This window comes from Agelaius tricolor, unplaced genomic scaffold (assembly GCF_023055355.1).
Source record: "Agelaius tricolor isolate 1412-34295 unplaced genomic scaffold, bAgeTri1.0.p SCAF_31, whole genome shotgun sequence".
NCBI lineage: Eukaryota > Metazoa > Chordata > Aves > Passeriformes > Icteridae > Agelaius > Agelaius tricolor.
In genome coordinates this window covers 1,823,228-1,848,731 of record NW_027269291.1, presented here as the reverse complement: position 1 = coordinate 1,848,731, position 25,504 = coordinate 1,823,228, and the positions used below count along the sequence as shown (strand labels likewise).

Here is a 25,504-nt window from a genome sequence, read left to right as displayed (position 1 = left end):
TCTGTTTGTAACCTGAAATACAGAGCTAGGGTGAGATCAATCTGGCCATTTATTATTTTCATAAAACGATTTAGTTTGAAATGCTGTTACTGAAATAGTTTTAAAAATATTTCCCTCAGTTTTTCATAGGATCAAGGAACATCTGTCATGAATTGCCTCTCTAAGAAACGTTTTTGGTAGCACATGGTTGCAGAGCTGACAAAACCCACTGCATGTGGAGGAGTCCTCAGCATTTTTTGAGGTCACCAAGCTGCAGCACTGACAAGTGCAGAGAAAAATTCTTGTTTTTGTAGAAGTGGGAACAGAACCTCAATGCTCAGGACCACACATGAAAGTTCTCATCTGGAGAGGATGGATGGGGGTGATTGTTCTCCCCAACTTTTTGGGCTTGACATAATGTAGATTCAGTGACACTGGTATGTAAGAAATGTACTTTTAATATGCAACTTTTAGTTCTGCTAAATGTCATGAACAAGAAGAACATGAGCTGGTAAAATAGAAGGAACACCAAAAGGTCTTGTTTAAATTAAAGGGCACAATACACAGGAAGTATGAGACCTCAGCAGGCAAGTGAGAACAGGAACTACTTACAGCTACCATGCACCTGTACAAGGCTCTGCCCCCAAATCCCCCAAGGACAGAGCACAGCTACTCCAGAATCATCTCTGCATCTTCCTAAGACCCACTCAGAAATACTCTAAATTCAACTCTCAAATATATACAAGGTCCTCCAAGAGTTTTCTTCTTCAGGCCAATTGGATGCTCTGGAAACCTTTACCAGATTTGGAACAGAAGTAGTCACAAATGCTGGAAGGATGATGATTTTTACCTGGGGCTCCTCTTTTAATGCATAAATGCTGGAAGGATGATGGTTTGGACCTGTGGCTCCTCTTTTAATGCATAAATGCTGGAAGGATGATGGTTTTGACCTGTGGTTCCTCCTTTGAGTGCATAAATGCTGGAAGGATGATGATTTTGACCTGTGGCTCCTCTTTTAATGCATAAATGCTGGAAGGATGATGGTTTTTACCTGGGGCTCCTCCTTTTAGTGTATAAATGCTGAAGGATGATGGTTTTGCCCTGTGGCTCCTCTTTTAGTGCATAAATGCTGAAGGATGATGATTTTGCCCTGTGACTCCTCTTTTAATGCATAAATGCTGAAGGATGATGATTTTGCCCTGTGGCTCCTCCTTTGAGTGCATAAATGCTGAAGGATGATGATTTTGCCCTGTGGCTCCTCCTTTGAGTGCCCTTTTTGGAGCTGTTCCATTGGTGTCAAGGCTGTGTCCCACCATGTAGCACAAAGATGTTTTGCAGAAACAAAGCTTCTTAACTGTCCTGTTTTAGAACCATATGAAGTTGTTTTCATGTACAAAATAAAAATCTGTGTTTCAGGAGCTGCCCACTCACACAGGAACACTCAGAGGGTGACTGGGAAAGTGGGAATAAGCTGTGGATGAGCAGCCAATACCTGTGAGCTGTGCAAGACAATTGGGAAATGTGAGGGACACAAAAACCCCTTGTGCAGCTGGCCTGGTTTTTAGTGCCTAATGAAAGGATTTGCAATTAATGCTTCAGTGGGAAGGGAAGCAGGTTTTGCTGGCCGGCTGAACTTGGTGAACCTCTCTCCAAAGAACACTTTGTTGAAGGAGCTTTGTTGTGGTGTGTTTTATGCTTGTTCAGTTTTCCCCCCATTGTTCTCCCAGAAGGTCCTGCCCTGTTACCAGTTTGTGTCAATCCCCAAACCCCTCCCCAGTTGTCTTGGTTATCTTTCTTGTTCCCCACCCCTGGCAGCCTGCCTGTCACTCGACACCCCTGCCTCTTTTTCTAGAGAGTTCGGGCCAGGGTGTCGGGTGATTGGGTTAGGGGCCAGGGTCCCTCCCACAACTGTGTTTGATGGGTTCTCCGATCATGCCAATCCTTAATGTATCCCTCTCTGATTTGCTATCTTTCACCCCTCCCACCCTCTGTAAAACCGAGGCTTTCCCTGCCTCGGGGCCCTCAGCTCCTTCTACCTGAACCTGCACGTTTCCCTACCAATAAAACCGCCCTCCCTGAAGGAACTGAGAGTCGCCTCTTCATTTCATCCTGCGACTTCGGAGCTCTCTACTGCGGCCACACGTCCGCAAGGCTCGACATCGCCTTGGGCACAAGGCCCTGACTCCGGGTTGGGGAAGTGCCTGACTGGCTGGAGGTTGGCTGGACACTTATCTAGCCTGGGTGTTTTATTTTCCACCGGCCACTGCTCCAGAGCTTGTTCCCAGAGGGGATTTTATTCTGAGGTTTTAAATCCAGCCGCAAAAGTTTGTGGCCAAAGGACGAACCTTCCATCCTGTCAGTGTCTCAGCACAAAATGCTTTGCAAGTGTGGGAGCCTCTGTGAAACACCACTGTAACAAAATGAACAAAATGCACAATTTCCAGTCTGAAGATCAGGAGAAGACTGGGCTGGATTATTTGGTCTGAGTATCAACTTCTCAATGACAGCTGCTATTCAGAATTTGACCCAGAAAGGCAGCGTCAGTTTGTCACTTTGTCACCTCACACAGCCTTTATTTATTATCTTCAGAATTTGACTCAGAAAGGCAGGGTCAGTTTGTCACTTTGTTTAGCCTTTCCTCATACAGCCTTTATTTATTGCCTTCTAGGTAAGACCAGCAGTTCTGAAGCAAATTCAATGTACTTGCCTTTTCTAATTCATGTATTTACAGAACATTTTTGTACAGTCTTTCCTTTAAACAGGATAACAAGCTATGACCTAACCCAGCTGACTGGCACCCAAAATGAATCCTTGTTGAGTTTATCTAACACAGTTTTCAGCTCATTACATGCACTCTGGAGATCTTCTTTCACCAGCACAGTGTCAATTAAATGGCCATACTGCTCTTCAATGAATGCTGCTGAATTTAGAATTTCCTGCTGTTCTTCATCCTGCAGATCAACACAAGATTGTTGGTATGAAATCTACAGCATGTCTTTCTCCTTACTAGTATTTTAAAGTAGGTATATATTATTTATACATATTTTTATATATAATATATTATTATATATATTAATACATATTATATATATCAATAGATATTATGTAATATACAATACTATTATATAAGATATATAATAGTATATAATTTTTATATATATAAAAGTATATAGTATTTTAAAGTATATATTATTTATTAATATATATTAATATATATTATATAATGTAATATATAATACTATTATATAAGATATAAATAGTATATAATTCATATATATATAAAAGTATATAGTATTTTAAAATATGTATATATTATATATTAATACATATTAATATATATGATATTATATATTATGTAATATATAATACTATTATATAATATATATAATTGTATATAATTTATATATATAAAAGTATATAGTATTTTAAAGTATGTCTATATTATTTATTAATATATATTAATATATAATGTAATATATAATACTATTATATAACATATATAATAGTATATAATTTTTATATATATATATAAAAGTATATAGTATTTTAAAGTACAATGAGTCATTACTCTAAGAACATGTAACAAAAGCTGCTACCATTAGGAAAAGGTACTGAAGATATTAAAACTGAGATCAAGGAGCAATATGCTACTTGAATAGGCTGTTCCAAAAAATGCAAAGGGCCTCAGGGAAGGGGGAAAATATAAAATGGTGATACCTCATTTTATGTAGTTTAACCCAAGATATGGGAACCACAATCCTCAAGTCTGTCATGAGATTTTATTATTCATTTTTTCCCAGCCTTCTGATGTCTCCTTTCTCTTTCTTTAGTGTAGTTTTAGGATATAATTTTCTTTTAATAGAATATCATTTTCTTTTAATATAATCTATACAATATATAATTTTCTTTTAATTTAATAAGTCAGCCTTCTAAGAACTTAGAGTCAATTCTCACCTCTCACCTCGTCCTGAAACCCACAACAAAACCCACACCAATTAATAACCACAACTTCCCCTGCTGCAGCCTTGATGATGCACCCAGATCCATATGGAAGATTGGCACTGGGCTTTGGGTTACTTTAAAACTTGAGGAGATGAGGAATCCAAAATTCCATTCTGAAGTTCCACCTGGCTTTGTATTACTTTAAAACTTGAGGAGAGGAGGAATCCAAAATTCCATTCTGAAGTTCCACCTGAAACCTACTTATTGCCCCACTTTAACTCTTGTCATGGAAGAGGAATTCTTCAAGTAACAGAATTGCTGGCCCCAAATACTTCTTTTAAGAGATTCAGAAGTTGGAATACTCACAAGAGGGGATGAGATTTCTTCTGCCATGTGAGATTTTAAGACAGGTTTTTTCTTTTCTGAAATGAGAGGCTTCACAAAGATAACATAAGGCTTAAACTCAGGAGTCCTCAAGTGCTTTACTGCCTGTGAACAGATGATTTTTTGTTATCAGACTTCTTTTACCTCCATGTTCATGAGACCCAAACTGGTTTCAGTGGTTGTGGTGTCAAGTCCTGTTTCCTACACATCTGACCACAGCAAACTTTTGTTCTTCAAACCAGAGAAGAACAAATGCAGCACCCATTTTTGGTGTTCAAACCAGGGAAGAACAAATGCAGCACCCATTTTTGGTGTTCAAACCAGGGAAGAACAAATGCAGCACCCATTTATGGAAGCCAGGACACTCTCATGAGTGAGAGTGTCCTGGCTTCCATACAAGACTTGATGGAGCAAGACCTGAATAGCACTGGGATCCCAAGGGGCAAGGACATGGCAAAAAATACTGAGGAAAGTATAAAAAACCCCTGACACTATGGGCAAGTTATGGCTTGCTTCACCTCTGCAGCAAATTTAATTAAACAGATTTAATTCTGTGAACAACTGCTGGACAATCACTTGGCAGGCACTAAATCAGGAAATCTGATTTTAGCAGTCAGTTCTATGAGATATCCTTGAATTTCAGGGCATCCTGAGAAACTGGCTTAGCAAATTTTAAACCTGGAATTCAGCTGAGGTAGCACCACAAGCCTTTTCCTAGCCCAGTTACAAAATCTGGAGCAAATTTCCAAGCATTAACTCACAGCATGAGGGTATTGAGAGCTGGCACTGCTCACACTGCTCCTGTCCTGGGGTGATTCATGGTGTTCCTGCATTCTGTATCTGCACCCAAAAATGGGTGCTGCATCCTTGAGATCCTACAAATGATCCTACACATGGCCAGCATTTTAAAAATCAGAACTGGAATGGGAACAACAGCTTTGTTCTAAGGATTCTCTCCAGGAGCTGAGCAGGCTGGGACAGGGATGCACAGGAAAAGTCCCACAGTGAGCATCACTACAGAGACATCCAGGCTGGGCTGGATTCTTCCCTTTTCTGAGCAGCTGAGAGGTGTTTTAGGAGCTTTTATTCCATTTTCAGTCTCATGTGAAGGGTGAGACAATACAGGTGTTATAATTCACGCCATCACAATCAGAAGCCAATTCTTTCCTAATTACAATAAATTTTAAGTGTTTCTTGGCCTATCAGCTTTTGCCCCAGCATGCTGTAAATGCCTTAAAGCCAATAATCCAAAATTACCCCTCATGGATCCTCCTGCAGTGCATCTTTCACAGTTCTATGGCTCCAAAATCTCTTAATCTTATTTGCAAGGCAGGTCCCAGCTGGACTGTAGGAACTGCAACCACTGCACTGCATTCCCAAGAGTCCCCTCCTGCTCAGGAAATCACATTTCCATTCTTTAATAAAAGAACTGCAGAACTTACTTCAGGCACCACATCCACCAAACAAACTTTCTTTTTGGCCATCACAGACCTGATTGCCTCCAGGCTTGTGCCATACAAATTTTCTTTGTACTCTCCGTGTTCCACAAATCTAAAAAGTCAACACACTTTTAAATACCAACTACAAAAAAATATTAACAATATTTAACTTGGAACATTTGATAGCTGTTTCCTGAAGTCAAAACAGTCAAAGAGGGAGGAGAGAGGCAGAAAACCAGGGTTGGGTGGGGAGTGGTTTTATTTTTTTTCCTTTTTTCTTTTTCCTTCCTTGCTTTGTAGCAATTCTTCATAAATCACTAACAGTTAATCAGCACTGCTGACAAAAAGGGGAAGAAAAATGGAAAATTTTCACAGGAAACAGAACAAAGCTGGCAAGGCAATGGGCTGCAATTCTCCCATCTTTTGGGAGCCTAGTAAAGATCTGAATGTGGAGAAAACCTGCTCAGGCTCACAGTGTCAGGTACAACCACAGGTTCACTGCCACACACTTACAAGGAGACTTGTGAATAAAACTTTTTACTTTCAAGGAAATTGTGAATAAAACTTTTTACTTTAAGGGAAACTTGTGAATAAAACTTTTTACCTTCAAGGAGACTCGTGAATAAAACTTTTTACTTTCAAGGAAATTGTGAATAAAACTTTTTACTTTAAGGGAAACTGTGAATAAAACTTTTTATTTCAAGGAAACTTGTGAATAAAACTTTTTACTTTCAAGGAAATTGTGAATAAAACTTTTTACTTTCAAGGAGACCTGTGAATAAAACTTTTTACTTTCGAGGAGAATTGTGAATAAAACTTTTTATTTCAAGGAGACCTGTGAATAAAACTTTTTATTTCAAGGAGACTCGTGAATAAAACTTTTTACTTTCAAGGAGAATTGTGAATAAAACTTTTTACTTTCAAGGAAATTTGTGAATAAAACTTTTTACTTTCAAGGAAATTTGTGAATAAAACTTTTTACTTTAAGGGAAACTTGTGAATAAAACTTTTTACTTTAAGGGAAACTTGTGAATAAAACTTTTTATTTCAAGGAAACTTGTGAATAAAACTTTTTACTTTCAAGGAGAATTGTGAATAAAACTTTTTACTTTCAAGGAGACTTGTGAATAAAACTTTTTCCTTATCATATTAAACAGACAGTGAGCAGGCCAACCAAGTAGCTGTTACTTTCTTAGATTCAATTCTGACCAATCATTATGCAGATTATTTAAATTCTCAATTCTGACCAATCATTATGCAGATTATTTAAATTCTCACTCAGGATCCTCCTCCTGATGTTATTCCTAAATTGCTTCCAGCTAAATGTTTGAGTTTGCTCTACCAGTCCAGACTCTGTAAAGAGCTTTTTACTTAAAAGCTGAATCCTTTTAATGCAGGTTGTCCAACTTGTCACCTGATTTTGGCATTCATGATGTAAAACTGAGCAAGCAATATTTTTAAATAGTCAATTATAGCAGTATCTTAAAATTCACTCACTTGTTTTGCTGCACATCTGTCTCAAATGATTGCTTGGAAACAAAATTGTATTCTACTCCCTCTCTCTCATGGCTTTTCCTTGATCTTGTTGTATCTAGAAGAGAAGGGAAGCAAGACATGGGAGACACAGCAGCCTTTGCAAATGGTTTCTGTTCTTAGCTCCAGTCACATTTTCCCAACTTCAACCAACAGTGGCAAATTTAAATGAACAAAAGAAAAATCCCCTAAAATAGGATCCCCTAAAATAGGATCCCCTAAAATAGAATCCCCTAAAATAGGATCCCCTAAAATCAAAAATAAGACCCTATAATTTTGTTTTAGACTCCATTTCAAATATTGTAGGACCAAAAATGAAGTTGTTTTGCTCCCAGGAGTGCTGTAACTAACAAAAATAAAAAATTAGGAAGCATGAGAATTTACAATAAAAAAAAACTGGAGTACTTCAGAAATATTCATATAATCAGTGGTCAGAATGATCATTAGTGCAGATGGCAAGTCATTAATTAGCATTTATGGAATACAGATGTAGCAAACACAAATCAGTAAATTCTACTCACGTGGAACTGCAACCCCGTACTCCTGGGGGTTCTCTGACACAACTTTTTGCTTGAGCTCACTTAACTTGGCCCCCAAACAACCTAATAAAATCAAATCAAATCAAATCAAACTGTCTGATAGGTTCCTGTGTGAATTTAATCCTGCAGAAAATAAATTTATCAGTTTCACACAAAGAATGTGATTCAGGAGGGTGCTTGAAGGGATCTCTTCATGAGAGAACTCACGACTGCTCTGCCACATTCTGCTTTGAAGATCATCAGGAACAAATTGAATTCTTTGGACTGCAGGACAATCACCTGGCAGGCACTAAATGAGGAAATCTGATCTTAGCACTCAGGTCTATGAGATACCCTTGAATTTTAGGGCACCCTGAGAAACTGGCTCAGCACAAGGCTGGTAAGCTGAAATGAAATTGCACACAAAATGTTGATGGATAATTCTAACATCTGCCTCTTCATCCATAGTTCTGACAGCCTAAACACTGGAGTGAAAACCAGAAAGTGAACCAGAAAAATGAGAAATAGTCCTGCATCATTATTTTTAGAAGGATGTGGTGAGTTGGATTCCTTGTTTTGCTTTTTTCCTTTTTTGTTTTTTTTTTTTAATATAATTTAAAATAAAAGAGCGAGTTCTGACAAAACCCAGAAAAATATTTTTAAAAAACCCACCAGAACCACAAAACCCCCACAATAAAACATGTAAGAAAAACCTCTGGAAGTGCAGAATAAGGGAATGGGGAAAAATGTGAAAAAATTAGAGCACACTGGGTACCTTACCAATCAAAACCACCAGCCTCTGCTGCTCTCCAGGCTGCTGCTGGTATTTTGTGACTTCTTCATATGTGAGGAACTCTGCTGCATCTGCCTGCTCTGCCTGCTTGCCCTCATTGCCATTGGTCTCCTTCTCCTTTCGGCTCAGCCTAAAGCTCCTGCGTAACCCAGCTGGGCACAAAACACGAGGGAAAGATAAAATCCAGATTTTCAAACTTGTGCAGCCTCAAGTTATTGTCCTCCAATGGGAGTTATTCCTGTAAATTTTGTTTGTAATCAAGTCAGTGCAGATATGATCAGATTGTAGGAGAAATCTGTAACAAAAGCTGCTACCATTAGGAAAAGGTGTTGAAGGTATTAAAGCTGAGGTCAAGGAGCAGAATGCTACTGGCAGCTGTTCCAAAAAATGCAAAAGGATTAAGGGAAGGGGGAAAATTATGGATATGGGATAGAAAATCTACCATCTCATTGCATATGGGATAGAAAACTTAATATATGGGATGGAAACTTCACATATGGGATAGGAAACCTAATATAAGGGATAGGAAACCTAATATATGGGATGGAAAACCTAATATATGGGATAGGAAACCTAATATATGGGATAGGAAACCTCACATATGGGAGAGGAAACCTAATATATGGGATAGGAAACCTCATATATGGGATGGAAAACCTAATATATGGGATAGGAAACCTCACATATGGGATAGGAAACCTCATATATGGGATAGGAAACCTAATATATGGGATGGAAAACCTAATATATGGGATAGGAAACCTAATATATGGGATAGGAAACCTAATATATGGGATAGGAAACCTCACATATGGGATAGGAAACCTCACATATGGGAGAGGAAACCTCACATATGGGAGAGGAAACCTCACATATGGGATAGAAAATCTAACATCTCATTGCATATGGGGTAGAAAACTTAATATATGGGATGGAAAACCTAATATACGGGATAGGAAACCTCACATATGGGACAGGAAACCTAAACATCCTATTGCATATGGGATAGAAAATCTCACATCCCATTGAATATGGGATAGAAAACCTCACATCCCATTGAATATGGGATAGAAAACCTCACATATGGGATAGAAAACCTCATATATGGGATAGAAAACCTCATCCCATTGAATATGGGATACAAAACCTAATATATGGGATGGAAAACCTCCCATATGGGATAGAAAACCTAAACATCCTATTGCATATGGGATAGAAAACCTCCCATATGGGATAGGAAGCCTCACATCCCATTGAATATGGGACAGAAAACCTAATATATGGGATAGAAAACCTAATATATGGGATAGAAAACCTCACATATGGGATAGGAAACCTCACATATGGGATAGAAAACCTCACATCCCATTGCATATGGGACAGAAAACCTCATGTATAGGATAGAAAACCTCACATCCCATTGAATATGGGATAGAAAACCTCACATATAGGATAAAAAACCTCACATCCCATTGAATATGGGATAGAAAACCTCACATCCCATTGCCTGTAGGACAGAAAACCCCACATCCCATTGCCTGTAGGACAGAAAAGCTAACACCCACCCTATAATAAAATCCCCCCCATAACTTCAGCTGCCAAGTATTGGTTATGCCAGTCAGATGATGCCTCTTCACAGAGAGAACTCAGTTAATGAATGGATGGGAAATGAATTTAATAGTTCAGTTTGAGTTTTTTAATGGGGAGTGGGTTCTTTTGGGGGTTTTATTGGGTGGGGGTGTTTTGTTTTCATTTTGGTTCTGGTTTTTTTGGGGTGGGTGTGCTAGGGAACAGGTAAGGGGGTTTGGTTGCTCACCTATGTAGTGTCCATTGAAATATCCTTCACAGTCACAGTCCTCTGTAAATCCAACAGCAAGGAAGTGGGGACAGGGCACAGGGGAGAGTGAGAGGGAGGAAGGAAATATCAGACACTGTGTGTGATACAGATCTCTCATTGCTAAGGCAAGAAATGGTAAATCCTGCAAGAAATGGTAAATCCTGCATTGTCTGCAGGTGCTGTTTTAACATAATCATTGCTAAAACTCAAAAATACTTGCCTTGATTAGTGGTTTGTATTTGAAAAAATCCTTGACTTTGATATTGAGCTAGAGAATTTTCTATCTTGGTATTTACAGTTGCAGAGTTAATGGAATTCAACATTTGCTATTTGAAAAGGCAGCTGGTACCTGACATAGAAACTGCATAAGCCCAACAGAGTTGCTCATAATGAAAATAACAGAGAAACCAATGAAGACAAATCACTCAGAATTAACATGGGTGCCCTAAAATGTTAAACCCCAACATTTCTTTATTTTTTAAACATACCAGATAGAAAGGCTGCATTTAACTTGCAAGTCTTTGCACCTCACTCAGAAACCTCCAGAACATGTAAATACATCTCAGAACAGAAATCTTTTCTCTTGAATCAGAAAAGCAAACTTGGAAATCACCATTATTTAAATCATCAACCTGAATTGTATTAGTTTCAATAATAATTCACAAAGAAAACGTCCTAGGAACAATATATCTACTGTTCCCTTTGGAATTAGAGAAAATGTTATTATTTTTTATTTTAGAAAATACTTTGGCTGTTTATATTCAGACAGAAAGTGAGTTAGGAGAGCACCTACCTTTGTCAGAAGACTGATCATCTATAAGTTAGCATGAAAGGCAGAGTTGGGATGATATTAAAAGATGGACAAATAATTGAGCAAAGTTAGAGAAAATGGAAAGGAAGGTTCTGGTTTAATTTGCTGAGCAGGCTTTTCTATCTTAAAAAAAAAAGTACTGCAATGCAATACCCTTATCAACTGATGAAAGAATTTTGGGCAGAAATGGAGTTATTATAACCAGTTATCAGCTGAATTGGCTTGAAAACATCTGAGCTAAAGCTTAAGCAGCACTCCTCATTACATGCCTTTATTTTCATATGAATCTAAAGTCGTTTCATGCACTCATATATGAATTTCCAGAAGATGCATTTGGTTATTTTTGCAGCTTTCAAGTTTCAAAGCACAGAAAAAGTGTGAGCAAATTTTAAGGCATCTCAAAATGCAAGGCCAGATGTTCTTGAGAGCAGGGAGAGAGGGACAGCTGTGATTTTTGAGAACAATAAGCACTAGCACCACTGGAAAAAGCTCAAATCCAAATCCTCCTCCTCCCTTGTGTCCATGCATACCAACCAATGGCAGAGGGTATTAAAGCATCAATCAGTGGCAAAACACACCCAAACACATTATTATTGAAAAAACAGAAAAAACTGAGAACTTAGGATCAATTAAAGCATCACTGGAAGAACAGAACAGACTTACATAAAGGTTTCTTCAGAGTTCTGGTGTTCTGCAGAGTGCCTGTTGTTCTCCTGTAAGTCAGTCGTCTGAATAGGAAATAATTCTAGTTTAGATTTGTAAACTCAGAATTATAGAGAATTTATAGCATGGAAAATAAAGAATGCCATAGTGCTTTTCTTAAAAAAAATTTAAAATGTCTCTGATTCAACTGTTTAAAAGGCTTTATTTAAAACTATGACAGTCTCAAATTGTTACTGGTAAGGGAATGAAAAGAAAATTTTAAAACATTTTTTGCTTTCATATATCAGAGCATAGACATCAATAGTTTATAAATCTGGGGTTTTTTTTGTCCTATTTCCCTTCTGCCCATGCAATCTTTAAGAAAAGTAGATAACTGTGGTGAACGGTGGGAGAAATGCAACACACCATATGTGTGAATAGCAAATCTCAATTTTATTGAAACCCCACACACATTTATATTGGTGTTAATGAAGCTTATACATATTGCAAAAGCTGAGCTCGTTATTGGTTAAAGCACACTTAGATCAACCACACCTACTTCTATCTTCTAACAATTGTTTTGCTTCTATGTTTGCATTCTTCTAACTTCTCTACCTAAGATATCTACATTTTCTGGCAAGCGATTTTCTCTCCTGTCTTCCCGTTTCAGAGAAGGTCACTGTGACCTTTGTCAGTGATTGGGCACTGGTTGCTCAGTTCCCAGCTTGTTTCCCCTATCCTTATCCATTGGTATCACATTGAAATGTCCTTTCTCAGCTAACCAATTATCCAAAAAGCTCTCTACAGATAACCTTTGTGCAAAGCACTCACTGAGCTGTGCACAAGTAGAAATGATCCACCTTTTCCCAGATCACTTTGAAGTTTTCTATTATTTACTAGTCAAGAAACCAAGTTACCCAGCTTGTGTGAAAATGCCAGAACAGAGCACCAAGTAAAATTTTCACAAGTGCTAAAATCACAAACCAGATCACAATTCCTATTTGCTCACCACCTCTGTGAAAGAAAAGATAAACCCCAGATTTTTGCTGACAAACCTCTCTTGGAACTGTTTGGAGGGGATCAAGCCTGCCCTGAGGTTGGTGTCCCCCACACGCTTGGCTTGCCACCAGGTGGGATCGTCCTGGCTCACCACCTCCAGCACGTGGCGCCGCTGGAACGGCAGCCCGGCCTCCTGGCAAGGAATGGCTCTGTCCTCCTTGGGGTTATAGCAGAAAAGTGCCCTCATAAACACCTGCAAAAGAAAGGTGACATGTCCTTTCTTCTTGTCCTATCTGGAATTTTGAATGTGTGCCTTTCAAAGGCTTTTCCACAGTGCTAACGCTTTGTTGCTCCTGCAAGCTCTCAGAAATACAGACACCTGGCAGCTTGTGAAGAAAAAATGAATGAACTTTCCAGCACACAACCAGTGTTGGAATATATCAGAATTGTGGAACATGAGATTCAGAAGACCAAAGTTCCAAGAAACACGGATCACAATCTACGTTAAGTACAAAATGCAATAAAGGAATGGTTGAAAAGAAAATAAGGGGAGGGAGAAAACAATAAAAATGGATTTTTGGCAAAGTTTCCCAGTTGTAAAGACTGTCCTTAAAATGTTCCTTTAGTGCATCAAAATCTACTGCTCAACTTTGGATTTGTACCTTAACACAATTTAACACAACAGCAGAACCACTTCAGAAAGTGATTTGTGGGCTTCAAGGAGAAGTTCAGCAACCAAGAGCAGGGAGGCAAGAGACTGAGAGAGGAACCTTGTGAGGGACCAGCTGAGCAATCCCTCATTGCTCCTCAGGCAGGGCAGATGGAATGGGCTGATGGGGTGAATGCAGCTCTGCTTGCACAGAGGGCCCTTTTCACTCCAGGGAGTGGCAAAATGCCCAGAGATAATGGACAGACTGCAGCTGCCGTGCTGAGAGGAGGCAGCAGAACGCCCCATTTAATTCCATATCCCAAAAAGAAGAGGCAGGATTTCAGAAATGCTAGAAAAGAACCAAGATGTGCCAGGATGGAAAGGGGAGAGTCATGAACAGAAGGGCAGAGCACAAAGGGCCCTGTGCTTTGCCAGGAGTCTGGGGCCCTTCCCACTGGAGCAGGGCTGTCCAGAGGGTACAGATGTGCCTCAGGGTTCCCACCTTGCTGTCCTTGAGGCGATCTTCTTCTTTGATGGCTGGAATTATCTTCAATGTTATCGACCCCTGAGACTGAGCCTGAGAAAAACAGAAATGGTTTTTTTACTTTGAAAGCAGGACAAGGACACAATGCAGACTATTCAAGCTCCAGTTAAGGAGACAGCAGCTGCCTCCTCCTCAGACCTCTAAGAGGCCAAGCCAATCCTCAATGTAACTGCATTACAGGGAACATGAGGATGTTCCAGACTCCACAGCAGTGCAGACACCCACAGTAACTACTTGGCTAAAACTTATTAAGACCTGCATTAAAACTCCTTTGTTTGCTTTTAGCAATTGCATTAATTTCTGGGCTGCAGTTCAGAGTACATTACATACTCCTGTGGCTTTTAGTACAACACTGACTTAAATTTTTGCAGACTAATAATTCTAAAGTGCTGCTTTGAAAAATACTGATGTGTTTTCTCCTTATAGTGGCTAACTTGTTAAGAGTGAAATGTAAGCATCTACAAAATAAACATCTATTTTCACTCTAGAAATCTTTGCTAGGAAATTACAATTATTAGTTAAACTAAAAGGCACTTCTGAGTCCTTCAGAAAACTAGAATGGGTTCATCTAATCTGTTTTAGGTGCCTTATTTTGCATGAGATGAACTGTGTTGTAGGGAAGCCTGCAGCTCTGCACAGATTAAAAAGTGAACACAAACATTTGTAGCTTTTCTTCAAAAACTAAACCACGAAAAAGAAAGTGTTACACTTCAGGCATTAACTCACATGGGACATATGTAATTAGAAATGACACAGGACAGATAAATAGCATCCCAAAATCCCCATAAATTAAACTTTACACACTATTTTATTTCAAAATGGTTTTGACACCCCCTGCCCCCCAAGTTAAAAGCAGTCATTAGCATTATTTGGGATTATTTGATTTAAATTGAAATTAGGTGATGGAAATGACACCAGTCTCCTTACTGTGCCCCTAACTCCACACCCAGACAAGGGGAAGCACAGCACAAGAGGGAAATCAGAGGTAAAGAAGCATAAGAGCTACACCCCTTCCTACCAAGATCTGTGGGTATTCATGTTAGAGAAGCTTGAAGCAGGAAATTGCTCATGTCCCCAGGAATGTGCTGCAAAGGACAGACTGACAGCTCTGTGAGCACACGGACAAGGCTCCCTAACACAGCACATTATGGAGCAGCCTCTAGGAGTGCATTTATCATTTGCAGCTTTGCCAGAAACAAAGCATTAAAGGGAAGTTCTTGACAGAGCAACATGTTAACTTTGTATTTGTATCTTACTTGGTACCAATGCAGTTCGCAGGAGTTTCTGAAGTCAAAAGGAGAAGACTAATCCACTGGGAGAAGAAAAACTCTTAATGCAAAGACAAGCAGGGATTTGCATCTTTTAGCTCTATATTTTAAACTCATGGTTAAATTTCATCATCTACTGTAATTACTAGATCACCAAACAGAAAAGATCTTGAAATGAAAATCAGTGCAGACCAAAATCTGACTTATTTCTTCTGGTCGTTTGTGAAGCACAGTAATACCATTGACTTCTCTTAGTTCATCTCCAACATGGACAAGACCTGAAAAGATGGTAAGGAAATTAAAATAGGTCTAGAGACTGGAAAGCTCTACTCCTCTGATGTGCAGCCTAAATCATTAGCATGGATTTCCTCTGCTCCCTCCTCCAGACTGATGGATTTAGTGCCAAAGCCTTTGCTGGAAATGTGCCTCAGTCTCCTGCCTTTCCTGCTAAGGGCACTTTTCTCTCCATGCAGCACAGTCTCAAAGGAGAGCAGCATGCAGACAGGCAACTTGTGACAAGGCACTCTGGAAAATCACTCTTTGGATCAGTGTTAAGTATGAAAACTGGAATAGTTTCATGAGTGTGCCCAAATCTCAGGAAGTCAGGAGACACACAGAATATAAAGGCAGGCATGACATGTCTGTCACCTGACAGATCAACACTTCACACTCACAGAAACAATGCTAGACTCGTTGTTTTTAACAAGCCATGAAGAAACTACAAGATTTAGGTTTGTTTATCCAGTTCAGTAAGAAATGTTGTACTTGTCATATATATATAGCTACTGTTAACTGACATAAAGGAATTTCTTGATACACTGAATAAACCAAGCTACTAGATTAAAAATTAAAAATATTCTTTGCATTTTTCTAAAGCTCAAACATACTTCTTCAATCTCTGTTTTCATTTTTTTCCTAATAAAAAGCCTATGTAATTAGATGAACAGATCACTGGAGAAACACAGAAATGCTAAGAGCATGCTCAGGAAACTTCAGAGGTTTCCAGATTTAACTGAGAAATGAACTACTGCAATCATACCACTGCGATCAGCTGCACCACCCCTCATGATCCTGGCCACAATCACAGCTCCTGTGTGCTCATCTCTTCTGATGGTAGCTCCCTGAAATAAAACACACCCCCCACCCCAAAAAATGTAAGAAGTTTGCCCTGAATTCAGCAACCAGAGAAATAAATAATGTGTATGCTATTATGGCCTTTTAAACTGGAATTGATTTCTTCTATGGATTTCCTCTTTCTCCTTGATGATTTCCACCATTAATCAAGTTTTGCCCATGCCAAGTGATTATGGGAAGGTGCACCCACCTTCTTTCTGCTGCCTTTGATTATTGTGGTCATCAAAGTCACTCAAGTGTGCAAAACATCTTATTGTAATAAATTCTTGTGCAAAACATTGCAACAAATTCTTGTGCAAAACTTCTTATTGTAACAAATTCTTGTGCAAAACTTCTTATTGCAACAAATTCTTGTGCAAAACATCTTATTGTAACAAATTCTTGTGCAAAACATTGCAACAAATTCTTGTGCAAAACTTCTTATTGCAACAAATTCTTGTGCAAAACTTCTTATTGTATCAAATTCTTGTGTAAAACATCTTATTGCAACAAATTCTTGTGCAAAACTTCTTATTGTATCAAATTCTTGTGTAAAACATCTTATTGCATCAAATTCTTGTGCAAAACATCTTATTGTAACAAATCTTATTGCAACAAATTCTTGTGCAAAACATTGCAACAAATTTTTGTGCAAATCTTCTTATTGCAACAAATTTTTGTGCAAAACTTCTTATTGCAACAAATTCTTGTGTAAAACATCTTATTGCAACAAATTCTTGTGTAAAACATCTTATTGTAACAATTCTTGTGCAAAACTTCTTATTGTAACAAATTCTTGTGCAAAACATCTTATTGTAACAAATTCTTGTGCAAAACATCTTATTGCAACAAATTCTTGTGTAAAACATCTTATTGTAACAAATTCTTGTGCAAAACATCTTATTGTATCAAATTCTTGTGCAAAACTTCTTATTGCAACAAATTCTTGTGCAAAACATCTTATTGCAACAAATTCTTGTGTAAAACATCTTATTGCAACAAATTCTTGTGCAAAACATCTTATTGTATCAAATTCTTGTGCAAAACTTCTTATTGCAACAAATTCTTGTGCAAAACATCTTATTGTAACAAATTCTTGTGCAAAACATCTTATTGTAACAAATTCTTATGCAAAACTTCTTATTGCAACAAATTCTTGTGCAAAACATTGCAACAAATTCTCGTGCAAAACATCTTATTGTATCAAATTCTTGTGCAAAACTTCTTATTGCAACAAATTCTTGTGCAAAACTTCTTATTGCAACAAATTCTCGTGCAAAACATCTTATTGCAACAAATTATTGTGAAAACTTCTTATTGCAACAAATTCTTGTGCAAAACATCTTATTGTATCAAATTCTTGTGTAAAACATCTTATTGCAATAAATTCTTGTGCAGAACATCTTATTGTAACAAATTCTTTCTGCTCCTCTTCTGACTCTTTATACAGTCAGCACTTTTATATGTAAAACAACAAAAGCCAAGTAATTGGATTTTTTTCCTCCTCCTACCTCTGCTGGCAATACCAAAGCTTTGATCAGAAATTCAGATTTCTTGCCCAATACAACTGTTTTTCCTCAGGGAATCAATTCTTCCATTTCCATTTGTATAAAATCAGGACCTTGCCAATATAATGATTATATACAGGTATTAAACATACTCTCACTGACTTTCATGCAAGTGAATACATGAAGTCATTGAATGTTAGCTACACTATCAAAAGAATTAATAGATATAATCAGCATAATTGGTGATTATATCTATCACACACTGTGTTTCCTGGCATTATAAACTATGCCCATAAAGCAGCTAAATGCAAAATTGTGAAGGTGCATTTATCATTTACCAAATTGTTTTTTATGGTACTTTATAAGCTTCAGAACACTCCAAGTTTCTGAAGGCTCTTGGATGACATCTTCAAGTATCTCCTCCAAACTCCAAATAACACTTTTGCACCATAAAGTTTTATGACCAGAGATGGGTGATCTAATATGTACCAAGGGCTCTTTATTTTTCACTAGCCGAACAATTTTCACTGATTCCTCATCAAAATCATCATCAAAATTATCAGGTAGAGGTGGAAGAGCTGGGTCAAAGTTCTTCTGTGCTACAGTGTCATGTACTACAAGCATTGCCTGCATAAAGGAAATAAAAAACAGCAATGTAATGGAATTACAATTCCAGTATTACAGCATAAAGGAAATAAAAACCAGCAATGTAATGGAATTACAATTCCCATTCTCATGTTTCCAGTATTACAGCAAAATTAAACCTCCCCCCTTCTATCCTCACCACAAATCCTCCAAAAAAGATTCAGCAATTACCTTACCCATCAAGTAAACTACACACTGGTGTATGCCAGTATTTAAAATAAATCCAGGCAACAACAAAAACCAAATGGACAATGAAAAGCAAGAAGTTCTCCTTTTCTTCTCCTTTTCTTTTCTGGCCCCTCAGAAAACAGTAAGGGAGGGAGGAATGGAAGACAGGAGGGTGCATTATGCAGGAAAGCTGCCTCCTTTCCATTTCCTTCACATCCCAAAGTCTGTGCAGGAAATCCCAGTGGAACAGAACTTTGGAGGAGGCTTCTATCTAAGTTTTGTGTTACAAAATGTTCTATCACAATGCTGCAAGGGCATTTCTTTAAGGTCCCCAATGTGGTTTTTACCCTGAGATGTGGTGTTGACAATAGCTGAAGCAGCTCCTTTTCTTCATTATTCACTGGTGCTGTCTGCAATTCTTCTATTACCTTTAAAATAAAAATTTACAGCCTCAAAATTAAAGGAGTCCACCAAACAAGGTCATGTATTTACATTTCTGTGAGTGTTTGCTAACATCTATCATCCATCAAAGTAGTGTGCACAGATCAAAACTGATCACAGTCCATAGTGCATGAAACCTGAAAGAAACCAAAGTTTCTTTAGCTATTTTTATTAGATAGTACAGAAGACAGCATTAGGAATCAGAAGAATAATCCCTAAGCCTACATTTGAAGAGTTATTCCATCAATAGAATTACAGGAGCAAGTTCTGAAATTTTAAATTCTATATGGACTACATAAATGATACCTGAAACAACACTCTTGTATTATTTGATAAAAGACTTTAAACCTTCTGCAATCATCTGGTATCACCTGTGTGGAACATGCAACAGAACTTCCCTTGTTCCCCTGCAAAACCTGGACACCAAAATATGCCCTGGACTCTCAGGCACTTGAAATGAAAGATGAGAGAAATAATGGAGGCACTTCTGCACTGGGCTGAGTGGGTGGGAGGAGAGAGAAAGCAGGGGAGGGAGGAGGAAGGGAAAATGGGCTCAGAAAAAAGAGATTTCCTTACCCTGGTAAGGGCTCTAAGCAGGGAACTCATGTAGCTCTGTAAAAAACTTCTCTGCTATTCTGCAAATGGAAATTTAGTGTGACTTGACAGGCAGCAGTGCTGAAACCCTTGTGGGGGTGGTAGAGTGTGTGTGGGAACTGGGAGAGGGGTGGGCTGCGTGTCAAGGGGGGCACTGGGGTCTCCTGACTTTGAAAAGGGAAATATTCCAGCTCCCAAACCCTGCACTGCCCTTTCCTATGCTATGGTAGGAAACAGGTGCATGTAAAGAGCCAGCAAATGCTGCCATAAAACCAGTTTGAAGCCTTCTGAAAATGGAGAGTGCTGCTTTCTGCTGTCTCTGGCTCAACTAGGACAATTCAGCACATGAAGGAGGCTTACAAGAGAGAGAAAAGCAATTTACCAAGGCCTGTAGGAACAAGAGATGGGGCAGCAGTTTTAAATTGAAAGAGAGCAGATTGGATATAAGGAAGAATTGGATTATCCATATCTAGATTGGGTATAAGGAAGAATTGGATTATCCATATCTAGATTGGATATAAGGAAGAATTGGATTATCCATATCTAGATTGTATATAAGGAAGAATTGGATTATCCATATTTAGATTGGATATAAGGAAGAATTGGATTATCCATGTTTAGATTGGATATAAGGAAGAATTAGATTATCCATATCTAGATTGGATATAAGGAAGAATTGGATTATCCATATCTAGATTGGGTATATGGAAGAATTGGATTATCCATATTTAGATTGGGTATAAGAATTGGATTATCCATATCTAGATTGGGTATATGGAAGAATTAGATTATCCATATCTAGATTGGATATATGGAAGAATTAGATTATCCATATTTAGATTGGGTATAAAGAAGAATTAGATTATCCATATTTAGATTGGGTATATGGAAGAATTGGATTATCCATATCTAGATTGGATATAAGGAAGAATTGGATTATCCATGTTTAGATTGGATATAAGGAAGAATTGGATTATCCATGTTTAGATTGGATATAAGGAAGAATTGGATTATCCATATCTAGATTGGATATAAGGAAGAATTGGATTATCCATATTTAGATTGGGTATAAGAAAGAATTGGATTATCCATATCTAGATTGGATATAAGGAAGAATTGGATTATCCATATTTAGATTGGATATAAGGAAGAATTGGATTATCCATATCTAGATTGGATATAAGGAAGAATTGGATTATCCATATCTAGATTGGATATAAGGAAGAATTAATTATCCATATCTAGATTGGGTATAAGGAAGAATTGGATTATCCATATTTAGATTGGATATAAGGAAGAATTAGATTATCCATATCTAGATTGGGTATAAGGAAGAAATTCTCTATGATGAAGGTGGTGAGATGCTGGAACATCTTCATGGTGAGATGCTGGAAACAAGGCTGCCAAGAGAAGTTTGGGATGCTCCAGCACTGGAAATGTTCAAAATCAGGATAAACAGGGCTGTGAGCAATCTGAGGCAGGGAAAGGTGAGCCTGCCTGTGGGGCTTAGATGAGATCACCCCTGAAGGTCCCTCCAAGCCACAGCAGCTGCAGTGCTGCCTGGTTTTGAGGCTGAACACAAGACTGAGGGCTCAGCTGGGATAGTTCACCACAGGCTGAATGCTTTTTGCAGCCTCTCCCTCAGGAGGGTCATTCCTCATTTCCTTTCTTGCTCCCTGAGTGTGTCCATCCTCACCAGACATTTCATGACTTGGTGTTTTTTAGCTCTCATTTCCTTGCTCAATCATGGCCAACAGATTAGAAAGAGAGCTGGGGAAAATGAGAAATATGTTCACATGCAGCACAGCTTTGATTTGTTAGAAAAGCAGGTGTAAATAATAGGAAAATTAGGAGACAAGAATTTTTACTCACATCTTCAACCAGTCCTGCTGCACTGTGTAAAACAGGAGTTGGACTCTGTCGTTCATAGTGACGGAGCTTTTCATGAATCTGAAAAAAGATTATTCAGGGATATTTCCACAGAGATACACAAAACTTTCTAAATATGCCTACACTGGAATGGTTTTTTTTTATTTTAGGAACATAATTTATCTGAGATGTGTCAGAAAAATAATCTCTTTTAGGGTTATTTTTGTTTTGTTTAGGACTTTTAGTTTTCTTTTTGCTCATGGTAGTTTCAGACAGAAAATCTGTAAAGACTTTAGGAGCATAAGGGAAAAAATGAAGCCATTTCACATTACTTTAGCTATGGGGCACTGTATGTTCATTTTAGCAAGAAGAGCAGAAAAATTTATATGTTAATTGTCAAACATTATTAATTTTTGTTCTTAAACACACATATGCTTTGGTCAGTACAGATTTCTTAAAAAAAAGAAAAGTTTGGCAAAGTAAATGGTTGCTAAATCAAGGGAACAGAGAAAAAGTAAACTGGAAGGAGAATGTAGATAAATAAATATAAACTTTTACCTTCATCAGGTAGCTGAGACTCCTTTCACTGAAGACATCCCTAAGGAATCCCATTTCCTCTTTATGATTTGAATCAGGTCTTAGCTGAGATGTCAAAAGGGCCAAAGTTTCATGCAGCCCTAAATTTAGATTCAGGACAGAACAAAAACCTTGTACACAGGATTTCTCACTGGACCTTCTACTGCAGACTTAACAGTCTCTACATTTATTTGGGTACCACATTGGGGATCATCAAATCTGCAGAGAGACTCGTGTTTATTTTTGTTTATCCAGCACTCATTTTGCAACACTCCCTTCATACAAACACAACAATGACATTTAGGCAAAAGCTAACAAAGCAATAAATATATATTTAAAAAAAATATCTTTCACATTTCCCACTTCATGTTTATTATGCCTCATTTCCCTCTCACAAATGTTGAATTTTTAGTAGCACAGCAGACTCTCAAATGCCTGAATGAGCTCCTTTAGCAGCCCTGCTTCCTTTGCTTTGTGAGCTTTGCTCCCAAGAGTTTTCCTGCCCCTTCTGCCTCTGAGGCACCTGCAAGAAGCCAGGCCTGAGCAGAGGAGGAGAGGACAGGTGGAGATTTCCATGGTGGTGGAATCAAAGCTTGTGGCTACTTTTCTAAGAAGTATTTAAATCACCAAAATCCCAATTCTGCAGCACACAAGGCCAGACAGACACCAGTGTTTTCCTGGGGAACCACGTCTGGGAAGACAAGACCAAAACAAAACAGGAAATAAAAACAGGTGGAGGGGGTTCAAATCTATTCCTGTGGCTGTTCCCTCCATGAACCTTAGAGTGGATTTTGATCCAGGAGACTCAAACTCACTCCTGCTTTAACCCTAAGCATCATTTAATACCTGTGACTTCCCCCTGGGCAGCATACTGGAGCAGGCTTTGAACAAAGTCACTTATTTGAAGTTAAAAGGAAGAATATTAACAAATTTTACCAACCCCTGTTCAGAAAATATGAAGAAATGACCCAGCAAGCAGCAGATATGTATGGGCTGATCTTTAACAAGCAGGTGTAGAAGGCACTGTTACACTGAGAGGTCCAACTCTCAGAACACATCCAGCTCTATCAGATTCTGTTCAGCTGCTCTGGGTTATTAGGAAACTGTTTCCTGACAAACTTTATTCATTTTCACCTTTTGCATTCCACCTTCCTGCTTGTTGGCAAAATTGCTCAAAAAAAACCCAGTTGAATTTTCTGAATTCTGTTACATTTTATTCTAATTTGAATTAATTTCATGGGTGTGAAACACCCATGCTAAGATTTCAGTCCCTGTTCTGCTGAAAACATGCAGCTGAGTTACCTGAGTCTTCTGAAAGCACTGGCATGGCTCTGTTCTTACTCTTAGAGACAAATCCTCAACTCCAACCAAAAGGATTGTTTCTTTTTTTTACAGAAAAATGTCCAACTCCAACCAAGAGGATTGTTTCTTTTAGAGACAAATGTCCAACTCCAACCAAGAGGATTGTTTCTTTTTTTTACAGACAAATGTCCAACTCCAACCAAGAGGATTGTTTCTTTTTCTTACAGACAAATCTTCAATTTCAACCAAGAGGATTGTTGCTTTTAGAGACAAATCCTCAATTCCAACCAAGAGGATTGTTTCTTTTTCTTAGACACAAATGTCCAACTCCAACCAAGAGGATTGTTTCTTTTTCTCACAGACAAATGTTCAACTCCAACCAAGAGGATTGTTTCTTTTTCTTAGACACAAATGTCCAATTTCAACCAAGAGGATTGTTTCTTTTTCTTAGAGACAAATCTTCAATTTCAACCAAGAGGATTGTTTCTTTTTCTTAGAGACAAATCTTCAATTTCAACCAAGAGGATTGTTTCTTTTTCTTAGAGACAAATCTTCAATTTCAACCAAGAGGATTGTTTCTTTTTCTTAGAGACAAATGTCCAACTCCAACCAAGAGGATTGTTTCTTTTTCTTAGACACAAATCCTCAATTTCAACCAAGAGGATTGGTTCTCTTAGAGACAAATCCTCAACTTCAACCAAGAGGATTGTTTCTTTTTCTTACAGACAAATCCTCAACTCCAACCAACAGGATTGTTTCTTTTTCTTAGACACAAATGTCCAACTCCAACCAAGAGGATTGTTTCTTTTTCTTACAGAAAATCTTCAACCAAGAGGATTGTTTCTTTTTCTTAGAGACAAATGTCCAACTCCAACCAAGAGGATTGTTTCTTTTTCTTACAGACAAATCTTCAACTCCAACCAAGAGGATTGTTTCTTTTTTTTACAGACAAATCCTCAACTTCAACCAAGAGGATTGTTTCTTTTTCTTAGAGAAAATGTCCAACTTCAACCAAGAGGATTGTTTCTTTTTCTTACAGAAAATGTCCAACTTCAACCAAGAGGATTGTTTCTTTTTCTTACAGAAAATCCTCAATTTCAACCAAGAGGATTGTTTCTTTTTTTCCAGAAAATCCTCAATTTCAACCAAGAGGATTGTTTCTTTTTCTTACAGACAAATGTCCAGTTTCAACCAAGAGGATTGTTTCTTTTTTTCCAGAAAATCCTCAATTTCAACCAAGAGGATTGTTTCTTTTTCTTACAGACAAATGTCACATTTCAACCAAGAGGGTTGTTTCTTTTTCTTAGACACAAATGTCCAACTCCAACCAAGAGGATTGTTTCTTTTTCTTACAGAAAATCTTCAACCAAGAGGATTGTTTCTTTTTCTTAGACACAAATCTTCAATTCCAACCAAGAGGATTGTTTCTTTTTCTTACAGACAAATCTTCAATTTCAACCAACAGGATTGGTTCTTCTTTCTGGGCTGTGGTTCACAGGCAGTCCTGCAATAAGCAAATATAATATCTAAGCTCGAGCATGCAAGAAAAATGTCAGGCATGTAAAAATAGCAATTTTTTTCTAGTTTTCAGTTTAACCTGGATCAAGCAGAGTTCTGCAGCTAATCTGCTATGCAAGTAACAATGTAAAATCCTAGGTTATGTAATGAAATGTAAGTAAAATGAAAAATCCTAGGTTATATAATGAAATGTAAGTAAAATGAAACATCCTAGGTTATATAATAACCATATTGTATCTGGGATAAAGCTGAGGCTGAAGAGAGGATCTCCCAAGAAAGGTGATTTTAACAGGTCCAAATAACTCTGAGAAAACAGAAGAGAAGGGATGTTAAAAAGAAGCACTGGGGAATATCCCATGCAGAAACAGAGCATGCAGGGAGATGCCACATCCCAAGAGGTTCTGGGGCTTTCTAAAAGCTCATCTCAAAGAA

At 38.0% G+C, this 25,504-nt stretch overlaps 1 protein-coding gene and 1 long non-coding RNA gene across 9 annotated transcripts in view; both read right to left on the bottom strand.

The window, feature by feature from the left end:
* Positions 1-419: 419 nt before the first annotated feature.
* MPP3 (MAGUK p55 scaffold protein 3) overlaps positions 420-25,504 on the bottom strand; it is a 28,260-nt gene continuing 3,175 nt past the window's right edge. For 2 of the 8 annotated variants that reach the window (XM_071451116.1, XM_071451117.1), the window contains 18 exons: positions 23,555-25,058; positions 22,235-22,353; positions 21,680-21,757; positions 19,120-19,200; positions 18,449-18,586; positions 16,378-16,459; positions 15,531-15,616; positions 14,029-14,103; positions 12,934-13,130; positions 11,900-11,964; positions 11,219-11,239; positions 10,405-10,446; positions 8,576-8,740; positions 7,799-7,879; positions 7,242-7,335; positions 5,748-5,856; positions 4,288-4,410; positions 420-2,930 (listed from right to left, as the gene is read on the bottom strand). In XM_071451116.1, coding sequence (XP_071307217.1) covers positions 2,751-2,930; positions 4,288-4,410; positions 5,748-5,856; positions 7,242-7,335; positions 7,799-7,879; positions 8,576-8,740; positions 10,405-10,446; positions 11,219-11,239; positions 11,900-11,964; positions 12,934-13,130; positions 14,029-14,103; positions 15,531-15,616; positions 16,378-16,459; positions 18,449-18,586; positions 19,120-19,200; positions 21,680-21,757; positions 22,235-22,353; positions 23,555-23,579 — 1,761 coding nt within the window. In that variant the 5' untranslated portion in view covers positions 23,580-25,058 and the 3' untranslated portion in view covers positions 420-2,750. The remainder of the gene's footprint in view (positions 2,931-4,287; positions 4,411-5,747; positions 5,857-7,241; positions 7,336-7,798; positions 7,880-8,575; positions 8,741-10,404; positions 10,447-11,218; positions 11,240-11,899; positions 11,965-12,933; positions 13,131-14,028; positions 14,104-15,530; positions 15,617-16,377; positions 16,460-18,448; positions 18,587-19,119; positions 19,201-21,679; positions 21,758-22,234; positions 22,354-23,554; positions 25,059-25,504) is intronic. The other 6 variants (XR_011683024.1, XR_011683025.1, XR_011683023.1 and 3 more) reach the window with 6 other exon arrangements.
* On the bottom strand, positions 8,821-9,726 carry LOC139601837 (uncharacterized). Its single transcript, XR_011683036.1, has 2 exons — positions 9,665-9,726; positions 8,821-9,633 (listed from the first exon to the last, which is right to left on the bottom strand). It is a non-coding gene; the product is annotated as an uncharacterized lncRNA (long non-coding RNA).